The 11,492-nt window shown below is 47.3% G+C and overlaps 1 protein-coding gene across 2 annotated transcripts; it reads left to right on the top strand.

The window, feature by feature from the left end:
• On the top strand, window positions 1-9,709 carry LOC137453707 (lymphocyte antigen 6E-like). 2 transcript variants are annotated; one of them, XM_068163180.1, is made up of 5 exons: window positions 1-213; window positions 5,075-5,194; window positions 7,814-8,037; window positions 9,060-9,161; window positions 9,284-9,709. In XM_068163180.1, exons 1-5 carry the CDS (start codon window positions 162-164, stop codon window positions 9,377-9,379), a joined length of 594 nt encoding a protein of 197 aa, XP_068019281.1. In that variant the 5' UTR covers window positions 1-161; the 3' UTR covers window positions 9,380-9,709. The 2 variants fall into 2 exon arrangements, with proteins under 2 accessions (XP_068019281.1, XP_068019282.1); XM_068163181.1 differs by lacking the exons at window positions 7,814-8,037; window positions 9,060-9,161; window positions 9,284-9,709 and adding an exon at window positions 7,061-7,452.
• The last annotated feature ends 1,783 nt before the right edge of the window (window positions 9,710-11,492 follow it).

Raw genomic sequence — 11,492 nt, 5'->3', positions numbered from 1 at the left:
GCTCCAGCAATGGAGAACTCCCACATGTACATTACACACCCTTGGGTTGCTTTCATGTCCACCCGCGAGCCAGCTGGAACCTGTAAAACTGCTGTCACACAAAAGGTATATAACCTGTCCTGCAAACATCTCCCCAGTCCAGTGGAGAGCACCTGGAGGAGATGAAGACTACCCTTGTCACCTTGTTGGCTGCTGTTCTTTGTGTGGAGCAAGGTGAGCCTCTAATGTTGCTAAGTAGTTATGATAAGGCTTATAGAGGAGAGGAGGAAAACTTGTCTTGTGGACAAGATTTCCAAGGCTGTCCCCAGTTTTGCAGGATTCCAACGCTGCAGCTGTGCTGCAACCAACTTCCTTTTGCACCTTGATTAAGGATTTGATGCTGAAATCAGAGCCTGATAAATAGATTCTTCTTGCCCGGGGCAGTACTGAGTGACAGAGCTCTAACTCTATGGTGACCAATGTCAGGTTAATTCCATGCAGTGGTCTATGGAATTGCCTCCAGTAAGGCAAGTTGGAAGTGCCAGAAAGTGTAACAAAATGTGGGTGTGTGTTATGTTACAGACTTTTCTGTACTCCTGCTTCCTCCATTGTAGCAAGCCACGTGCTTCCACAGTCACAGAATGGTGGGGGTTGGAAGGAACCTCTTGAGATCACCCAGTCCAACCTTCCTGCTAAAGCAGGTTCACCTAGAACAGGTTGCATAGGAACATGGTTTGGAATCTCTCCAGAGAAGGAGACTCCACGATCTCTCTGGGAAACCTGTTCAAAGGCTCCAGCACCCTCAAAGTCAAGGTGTTTTCCTTAAGCGATACCTCCTGTGTTCTAGTCTGTGCTTGTTGTCCCTTTTCCTGCAGCCACACACCACTGAAAAGAGCCCAGCTTCATCCTCATGGCCTCTACCCTTTAGATATTTATATGCATTGATCAGATCCCCTCTCAGGCTGTTGTTCTCAGGTTAAACAGCCCCAAGGCTCTCAGCCTTTCCTCTTTACAGAGATGCTCCAGGCCTCTCAGCTGATTTGTAGCCTCTGCTGAATTCTCTCCAGTAGCTCCCTGCCTTTCTTGAACTGGAGAGCCCAGAACTGGATTCAGATGTGGCCTCACTAGGGCACAGTGGAAGGGCAGGAGAACCTTCCTCCATCTGCTGGCCACATTCTTTTTCACACACCCCACGAGACCATTTGCCTTCTTGGCCATGAAGGCACATTGCTGGCTCATGGGCAACTTGCTCCCCACCAGCACTCCCAGGTCCTTCTCTACAGAGCTGCTTTCCAGCAGGTCACCCCCTCACCTGCACTGGTGCTGGGGGTTATTCTCTTCCCATGTGTCCTCCTTCCTAGGAGATGCAGTAAGGAGAATTCCTGTAGATGAAATTGGAGGCAAAGTGAAAGAGCTTTTCTGTGCACATGTCATGCTAAAGGCATCCTTCTCCCAAGGGGAAGTCTGAAGGATGTGTGTCCTCCTTCTGGGGCTGATACGTGTGTGTTACCCCATCGCTATTTGCTCGTAGTAGTAATGACCAGATTGCCAATATTTCCCCCACACCTGGTGGTTTCCCAGAAACTATGATACTTATCTAGAGGGGTTGAGAAAGAGGCATGTGATTAATTTGTGCTCTCTGATTTATCAACCCCTGACTTTGGTGTTTGTTGGGCAGATGGCTCTGCAGCACTGCCGGAAGGTCAGAAGCTTCAGCAAGTTTTGGGGTGGGGTAAGGGCCCTTCAAAGGCAGCAACACAACCCAGATAGAGGAGAGCAATTCCCAAAGACAACATGCTCAGTGTTACCTGGGATGAAGAGGAAAGCTGATAGAGATCCAAGATTCTGGAAGTACACATTCATGGTGGGATAATTTATTGTCATGGTAGGCTGATGACATTTTATGTTGGGTTCAGTTTCCAAATGGGCTTAAGGACAAGTTTTTATGCAGCGCCTTTGAAGGCCCTAATGAGCAACTTCTGATCAAGCTGTTGATCTCTTAGCCCACTGAAGAGGGTCTTGCTGCCACTTGCATCCCTGCACTCACCATTACAGATATATTATCTCCCAAACAAATCTTAAAAGGTCATGATCCATTTCCCTGATCCAATATTGGACCAAACCAGACAGATGTTCATCTAATATGTCCTTCAAAGTTTTCAACAGAGAAGATCCCACAGCCTGGAACTGCTCAGATGCTCATACTTGTACAAAGTCAGTCTTAATATCCCTTAACACCTCTTTTTGTGCAGTTCTCCTGTGGTTTTGCCATAGGATGTGTACAGACCAGTTTATTAATTTCTTCTCTGCAACTCCTTCTTGCTTCTACAAAGAAGATTTCTGTGCCTTTCCTCATCACTTTTAATAAACAACCTTGATGCTTCCAACCTTTTTTTCACAAGGTCATATATATTTTCAAGACCTCTGACCATTTCTCCTCCACCTCCTCTGGTCTCTCTCCAAATGCTTTGCATACTTTTTGAAGTGCCGCATACAGATTTGATCATCAGTGTTCCAGCTGAGGTCTTGCCAGAGTGGAAAGGCCACTTAGCATATCTTGCACATGACATTGCTGCCTGTGCTCCCTTGGGTGACGTTTGTTTCCATCGCTGCCATGTGACACGGTTGACTCCTGCTGCTAACACTGTGCTCCTTCACTGAAACTCGACCACTTCTTCCTCACCCCATGTTTTACAGAATCCCAGCATGGTGAGGGTTCAGAGGGACCTCTGGAGATCATCTGGTCCAATCCTTCTGCTAAAGTAGGGCCATCAAGAGCAGGTTGCCCAGGGTTATAATGTCCAGATGGGCTTTTCTTTATATTCAGGTAGAACCTCCTGGGTTCTAGCATGTGCCCATTGCTCTTTGTGCTGCCACTGGGCACTGAAAAGAGTCTGGCCCTATACTCTTGACCCTCATCTTTTAGATACTGATCAGCACTGAGATCTCAGTCTTTTCCAGGCTAAAGTGCCTGGAAGAGAGGAGGTTCCATCTGAATATGAGGAAAAATTTCTTTGCTGTGAAGGTGCTGGAGCCCTGCAGCAGGCTGCCCAGAGAGGTTGTGGAGCCTCCTTCTGTGCAGAGATTCCAGACCCACCTGGACATTGCAACCCCAGGCACCCTGCTGTGAGTAACCCTGCTTTAGCAGGGGGATTGGACTGGATGATCCCTAGAGGCCTCTTCCAACCTCCATCACACTGTTTTCCTTCCCTTCCTCTTCTATCAGGATCTTCTCATGTAATGGTCTCTCTGACCTACAACTGCCCTTCTGCTTTCTTGCTGCCAGCTTCTTATCAGGAAAACCTGCAGTCACATGCCCATGTGGTCTGGTTGCCTTCAGCACTTTCCACACTAACAGACTGTCCTCAGGACAGCAACTTAGGAAGTGTTCTGCACTCTGTTTGCTTCCCTCTCCAAAACTGTTTTTAAAGCAACTCCTCTCCCTCTTACACACAAACTCACATTCTCTGGCTGATTTCACAAGCTCAGAACAAAACCACCACCATAAAACCTAGAAATCAATTAATCTGCCTTGCTGGGGAATGTTCTGATGAGGTTTTGGTGTGGTTTCTCATCCAGATTGTGTTTTGGCCCTTCTTCATTTTCATCATCACTTTAAATAGGGTCTTCAGGGGTTTGTCCTAACAGTTTCTGGATTTGAGGTCAAGCATGTCCATTTCTGACAGATAAGACAGCTCATCACAGGTTGTCCTTCCTGCTAGTCACCTTTGTCTGTCTTACACATATCCCAACAAACCTCCACTCATCACTTAAAACATACTTTTGGTTAAGACTTCTCATTTATTCTCTGCCTTACAGTAGAATGCAGAAGTTCAACAGAACATCTGACTACTCTTGCCAGACTTCCTAGGACTGAGGTTAGGTCAGTTCAGTTATTTGCATTTGACCACATGAAAGGATATGTGACAGCAGTTGCTGAGCCAGATGAAAGACAAGTAGGACACTGAGCATTGTCCACCTCCTCAAAATGCTCCAGGCATCCTCAAGTTCTCCCTGGGAAGCCTTGCTTGGGTTTCGCCGGGAGAAACAACTGAGCAGTAATTGGCAGTTCATGTGGCAGAGCTCTCAGGACAGAGAAGCTATTGCTCAGTAATAATCTCCATCATAAAAGACCCCAAATCCTTGCATTCCACTCACATCTCCTGCTGCTGGAGATTGCAAACAGATCAATAACACTTTGCTGTCTGAGATGCAGAAGACAGAGAAGGATTTACCATCGCTGCCATGGGTCAAGGGATAGAGAATGTCACTGGTCATTCACACACAAGCATTCACCAGGCTGCAGCTAAGAAGAAGACACCTGGACTGTAGATATCATGGCTCCCAAACCATATGGGTCACAACAACCCCATGAATGCTCCAGGCTGGGAAAACAGTGGCTGAAAAGTTGCCTGCTAGAAAAGGACCTGGGGGCACTGGTTGACAGCCAGTTTAACATGAGCCAGAAATGTACCCAGGTGGCCAAGAGGGCCAACAGCATCCTGGCCTGGATCAGGAATGCTGTGGCCAGGAGGATTAGAGAAGTGATTATTTCCCTCTACTGGGCACTGGTGAGGCCACATATTGAATATTGTTTTCAGTTTTGGGTGCTCACTATAAGAAAGGCACTCAGGTGCTGCAGTGTGTCCAGAGACGGGCAAAGAAGCTGGTAAAGGGTCTGGTGAGGAGCAGCTGTGGGAACTGGGGTTGTTTAGTCTGAAGAAAAGGAGGCTGAGGACAGACCTCATTGTTCTGCACAACTCCTTGAAAGGAGGTTGTAGTGAAGTGGAGATGGTCTCTTCTTCCTAGGAGAGGAAATGTTCTCAAGTTGCACCAGGGGAGGTTTAGGTTGGATATAAGGAAAAATTTCTTAACTGAAAGAGTGGTCAGGCATTGGAACAGGCTGCCCAGGGAGGTAATAGAGTCACTGTCCCTGCAGGTGTTCAAGAAATGTGTGGACATGGCACTTTGGGTCATTATTTAATGGCCATGGGAGTCTTAGGCTGATGGTTGGACTCAATGATCTTAGAGGTCTCTTCCAAATGAAACGATTCCATGATTCTGTATAATGTACTTTTCTTTTTTTCCCCTCCAGCTTACCCATTTATGTGCTATGTGTGCCAAGAAGAAGAGTCCAACAAGGACTGTTTGACCATTTCCATGTGTGAAAAGGAAGACAAATACTGTATGACCATTCTCAAGCACATCGAAACAAGTACGTTTGGGAACATCACCTCAATTCTGCTGCAGAAGAGCAGGCCCCAGGACTGGGCTTTCATCCCAGATGTGACCACCCATGGCAAAATTAATCCCCCATCACCAGCTGTGAGGAGCCACTGACCTTGTGGTTGTAGGATCATAGAATCATGGAATGGTTTGGGTTGGAAAGGGCCTTTAAAGGGTCATCTAGTCCAACCCCTCCTTGCAGTATGCAGAGACGTCCCCCAATAGATCAGGTTTCTCAGAGCCCCATCAAGCCTGATCTGGAATGTCTCCAGCCATGGGGCCTCTACCACCTCCCTAGGCAGCCTGTTCCAGTGTCTCACCACCCCCACAGTAAAGAACTTCCTCCTAATGTCCAATCTAAATCTAGTCTGCTCTCGTTTAAAACCATTGTCCCTTGTCTAAGTGCTACCTGTCCTTGTAAACAGTCCCTCTCCAGCTTTCTTGTAGGCCCCTTTCAGGTACTGGTAGGCTGCTATAAGATCTTCCCAGAGCCTTCTCTTCTCCAGGCTGAACAACCCTAACGCTCTCAGCCTGTCCTCCTGAGAGAGGTGCTTCAGCCTTCTGACCATTTTTGTGTCCCTCCTCTGGACCATCTCCATCAAGTCCATGTCTTTCTTGTTTTGAGGACTCTAGAGCTGGACACATTATTCCAGGTGAGGTCTCACCAGAGCAGCGTAGAGGATGGAAATCACCTTTCTTAACCTGCTGACCATGCCTCTTTAGATGCAGCCCAGGATCAGATTGGCCTTTTGGGCTGCAAGTGCATATTGTTGGCTCATGTCCAGCTTTTCATCCACCAGTACCCCCAGGTCCTTATCCACAGGGGCTGCTCTCTATCATCTCCCAGCCTATACTGACAATGAAGATTGCCCCAACTCAGGATCTTGGAGTCCCAGATCATTATCACTACTAGGATTCGGGGAACTGCTCAAGGTACATAAGGGACTGAAAGAAAGTGACCTCAAGCCTGGTGCTGTGTGCATGGCTTCATGAGAAGTTCCCCTCACCTTTCTGCTGACCACTCCACCCAGTTCCTGCTATGGAAATATTCACTTCCAAAGTTGCTTTCAAAAATATTTGTCCACAATTGCCCCATGAGCTGACTCCCTCTTGTCCTTGGGGCTCTGCAACCTCAAGCACTTCCATGGGAGTCCTTACAGAAGCCTTCCAGTACTTCAAGAGGGCCTACATGAAAGTTGGAGAGGGACTCTTGATCAGGGAGTACAGTGATAAGACAAGGGGTGATGGCTTTAAACTGAAAGAGGGAAGATTTAGGTTAGATATTAGGAAGACATTCTTCACTGTGACCACCCTTCCCAAGTTTGCCTGGAGAAGCTGGGGATGCCCTGTCATTGGAAGTGTTCAAAGCTAGGTTAGATGGGGCTTTGAGCAACCTGTTCTACTGGAAGGTTTCCCTGTATATGACAGCAGGGTTAGACTAGATGACCTTTAAGATCCCTTCTGACCCAAACCATCCTACATTTCTGTGTGCTCTCAGACCAAATCTGAGGTTATACAACACATCCTCCCTGGTTTTATGCTGTAGGGAAACCACCCTGGTGGGCATTGACTCAACCTGAGCGTAACTTCAGGCAGCTTGCGCTGAAAGGCACCCATACATGCTAAGTCCACTTTAGGGACAGATAAAACATGAAGGCCAGAGAAGATCAGCACCATATTCTGCTAGTGTAGGCATGCCCAAAGTGTTGCCAGTCATGAGCAGAAAACATATTTGTGCTGAGAAGTACTACCTGGCCTTCTTTTATTCACTGGTGCAGATTCAGCCATGGGAACATTTTAACAATGATTCTTACATTCTACTCTTTTTTCTTTCCCCCTCCCACTTCTGCTTTAGAACCCAACAAGACTAAATATGTCATTTCTAAGATGTGTTCTCCAACATGTCCAGCAAAAAATCAGCAACAAAACCAAACCTACCCGAGGGTTTCATGCTGTGAGAAGCCATTATGCAATGTGAATGGAGTCAGCAGCAAGCAAAGCAGCTATGGAGTGCCATTCCTGGGTGTCCTAGCCAGTATCTCTTACATCTTTGCATGTGGACTCTGATGGGTTAGGAAAAGCTCCCCGTGTTGGCATTGTTGGTTGAAATAAAAGGGTGTTGCTCTGGGATAATTGCTGCTTTCAAAGAGTCATGCTTTGTGGCTGAGCTTCTCCTGAGAATTTCAAGAGAGTCTAAATAAGTTAGGTGCTGAACTCTCATCGATTTCCTAAGCCTACTTGAATCCTAAGTGTCCCCAGACATTCAAGTCACCTAAGAAAACACATAAAAGAAAACCCTTCTGATATGTTCAGGCTTCAGCTCATTACAACTCTGAAGAGATCCTTGAAGACATAGTTTTGTCTGAGAGTTTCAAAGTGTTGTGAGAAATAACAAGCCACCCTGCCTGAAGCACAGGTAGCAGCTCCATAGTTAGGTCAGCACGGAGGAGAATCTTCAGTGTCTTCTGTTCACAGCAAATTAGTTAGCACACATAAGCCATAAACATGTAGGCAGAGGCAAAGCTAATTTTGAGCAGTATTTTGGATGTTCCTCCTGCCTCAGTGAGGAAAAACTTCTGATCAACCCTCTACTACATTTGTTGGCCAGATGGTTCTGCAGCACCACTGGAAGATCAGAAGCTTCAGCAAGCTTTGGGGTGGGAAAAGGGATCTTCAACTGCTATTCAAAGGATTTTTGTGCCCATAAATCCTGAATGCAGTGACACAACACCGACAGAGGAGGGCAATTCTCAAAGGCAACATCCTCAGTGTGCACCTGGGATGAAGAGAAAAGCTGACACAGATCCAAGATTCTGGAAGTACACATTCATGGTGAGGTAACTTATTGTTGCAGTAGGCTGATGGCATGTTATGTTGGCTGCAGCTTTCAAGTGGACTTAAAGACGATCTTTTATGCAGCACCTTTCAAGACCCTAATGAGCAGCATTTGATCAAACCATTGATCTCCCAACCCACCAACGAGGGGGTTGCCATTTGCATCCCTAAACTCACTGTTACAGATGTGTTGTGTCCCAAACAAATCTTAAAAGGCCATGATCAAATTTCCTGCTCCAGTATTGCTTCAGTGTTGCACCAAACCAGACAGATTTGTGTCTAATACACCCCTCCGGTGAGGGGTTTGGAACACAAGCCCTATGAGGAAAGACTGAGGGAGCTGGGATTGCTCAGCCTGGAAAAGAGGAGACTCAGGGGTGACCTTATCACTCTCTACAACTACCTGAAGGGAGGTTGTAGACAGGCAGATGTTGGTCTCTTCTCCCAGGCAGCCAGTACCAGAACAAGAGGACACAGTCTCAGGCTGCACCAGGGGAGGTTCAGGTTGGATGTTAGGAAGAAGTTCTATACAGAAAGAGTGATTGCCCATTGGAATGGGCTGCCCAAGGAGGTGGTGAAGTCGCCATCATTGGAGGTGTTCAGGAGGAGACTTGATGGGGTGCTTGGTGCCATGGGTTAGCTGTTTGGGTGGGTTGGATTGGTTGATGGGTTGGACACGATGATCTTGAAGGTCTCTTCCAACCTGGTTTGGTTTATTCTAAATAAAGGTTTATTCTCTGGCTCTTTGAATACCACATTTTGAAATGAACATCCTTGCCCAGAGAAGCTGTGGATACTCCATCACTGGAAGTGTTCAAAGCCAGGTGGGATGGGGCTTTGAACATCATAGTCCAGTGGAAGATGTCTCTGCCCACGGCAGGAAGTGTGGAACTAGATGGTGTTTAAGGTCCCTTCCAACTGAAACCATTCCATGACTATTGCCCAGCTCTGGCTGAGCTTGGGGAAAAGGTGTCATCTTCAAATGCCTTTTCTAAACCCAAGTGATTCTATGATTCCAGACTATGAAAAGGAAGAGAGGAGCAAGTATGGCTGAGAGAGGAAAGGCAGCAGCAGGGAAGCACTGGGGAGACATCAAGGAGAAGGCAAGAGGGGACAGCATGGTGAGTACTGTGCTAGGAATTGCCCACACATTACCTCCTCATGGACCTGGTCCAGCTGGAAAAGATGTCCTCATATCTATTTCCCCCTTTTCTCTCTCTTTTTTTTTTCTTTTTCTTCCCAGGACCCACATAGCTGCTGCCAACCCCAGTCACTTAGAGATTGTGAGATGGCTTCTACAAAACCACCTCCTTGGCAAAGAAACGATGGATTGTGCTGAGCTTTGCTTGGCTTTGCACTCCAAGCTCTCTGCTCGCTCCTCTCCCCACAAGAGCTGCAGCTGAGGGGGGACAGAAAAGCTCTGTAGGAGGCTTGGGGTTGTCTACACAGAGGAAGAAAGCCAGGCAGCCAGAGACAAACACAAACAGCCCCAAGCTTCTTGGTCACAGCCCCTGAAAAAATAGAAAGGAAGAGTTGGCAGCATCACCAGCTCAGCTGTGTTCTGAGGGAAACCAGAGCTCATCCAAACAATTCAAGGGTTGTTGAGCTCTTGGTTTGTTTCGTTAATTCTTTTTGTTGTTGTTGCTGTTGTTGGATGAGATGTTGTATTTGATGGCCCAATGAAATCTTCAGTTTGTCTGAAGCATTGCCCTGGAAGTGTTTGCTGTGTTTTGTTTGCACATGTGGAAGGATGAATGCTTTTGAGATGTTTTACTCTGCCTGGATCACAAAGTGACCGGTTTCCAAAGAAGACAATCAGTCAAAGATGACTCACCAGCTTCAGATATTTTACTGTGAACTCTGAAGCCCAGTGTCTGGCTTTAAACATTTTAAACAGTAGAGATAAGAAGAGGCTGATACTCATTGATCTAAGTATACTGGCAAGCTATGCCCAAGGCTGACTGATGTTTCCAGGGATGGGGTATCTACTGCCTCTCTGGGCACCCTGGGCCAATGTCTCATCACCCTCAGTGTCAAAATGTTCCCCCTTCTCTCTAGTTTAAATCTCCTTCTACTAGTTTCAAACAATCACCCCTTTGTCCTGTCACAGCATGTGACACAACATAAAAAGCCTATCCTTGTCTCTCCTATGGACCCCCTTAAGTAGTAAAAGGCCATCAGAAGGTCTCCTTGGAGCCTTCTCTTCTCCAGGCTGAAAAACACAACCTCTCTCAGCCTGACCTCCCAGCAGAGGGCTTCCAGCCCTCCCAGCATTGTTGTGGCCTCCTCTGGCCTCACTTCAGCAGGTCTATGTCTCCGCTGTGCAGAGACTCCAGAGCTGGCCCCAGCACTGCAGGTGAGGTCTCAGCAGAGTGCAACAGAAGGGCAGAATCCCCTCCCTCCACCTACTGCCCACACTGCTGGGGATCAGCCCAGGACAGGGCTGGCTCTGGGCTGGCAGCACATAGTGCTGGTTCATGTCCAGCTTTTCACCCACCGTCAGTCCCAGGTCCTTCTCCACAGGGCTGCTCTCCAGCCCTTCATCTGCAGCCTGTGTTGATACTGGAGGTTGCCCCAACCCAACCTTGCACTTGGCCTTCACTAAGCTCATGAAGTTCATGTGGGCTCACTTCTCATCTTGTCCAGGTCTCTCTGGATGGATCCTACTCCCCTGATGTGTGAACCACACCACATGCTGCTTGGTGTTCTCTGCAAACTTGCTGAAGGTGCACTCATTCTCACTATCTATAACACTGAGGAAGATATCAAAGAACATATTGATTAAGATATTAAACAGCACACACTGTTAGTTTTGTCTCTCCAAAGGCAAGCACAAGGAAGAAAAACCATGATGGAGGAGAAGGGAAACATTTTTAAACCAAGGGAAAGGAAAAGACCTTCCAGCTGCTAAAGGCAGGGGCTGGCAGCATCAGTCAGGTCTGGGGTGGGTGTGCTGCATCCTGCTTTTCTGAACACATGCTCCATGAATACCCTGCACAGAAGGAAGACAATTCATTGAGTGCTTTCAAACAACTCCAGGACAGTTGGGCTGCAGGAAAAACCTATCACTATCCTTACCACCAGGCAAGCTGGCACAAGAAGTGAAGGAAGGAGTAATTTATCAGTTTCACTGAATGTGAGAGGGCAAAAACCTGGTAGCTGAGACAAGCTATCAGAGAGAAAACAAGTCAAGGGTTGGGACAAGCTGAGGCTGGTGGCATGGAGGGGATGGCAATGGGTAGAGCGAAGGAGGGAGAGTAACTCTCATCCAGATCTTATTTCAGAGCAGTAGAGCTGCCCCTCTTGGTTGGGGTGAAAATAAGTTATCTGTCAGTCTGCTCATTGGGCCCCTCACTCCAAGAAGGACATTGAGGTGCTGGTGTGTGTCCAGAAAAGAGCAGTAAAGTTAGTCAAAGGTCTGGAGAGAAAGCCTTGTGAGGAGCAGCTGAGGA

The sequence above is a fragment of the Melanerpes formicivorus genome, unplaced genomic scaffold, assembly GCF_026170545.1.
Source record: "Melanerpes formicivorus ecotype bairdi unplaced genomic scaffold, bMelFor1.0.p_v2 SCAF_71, whole genome shotgun sequence".
Lineage (NCBI taxonomy): Eukaryota > Metazoa > Chordata > Aves > Piciformes > Picidae > Melanerpes > Melanerpes formicivorus.
The sequence above is the reverse complement of the archived record's forward strand: the minus strand, read 5'-3'. Positions and strand labels throughout refer to the sequence as shown.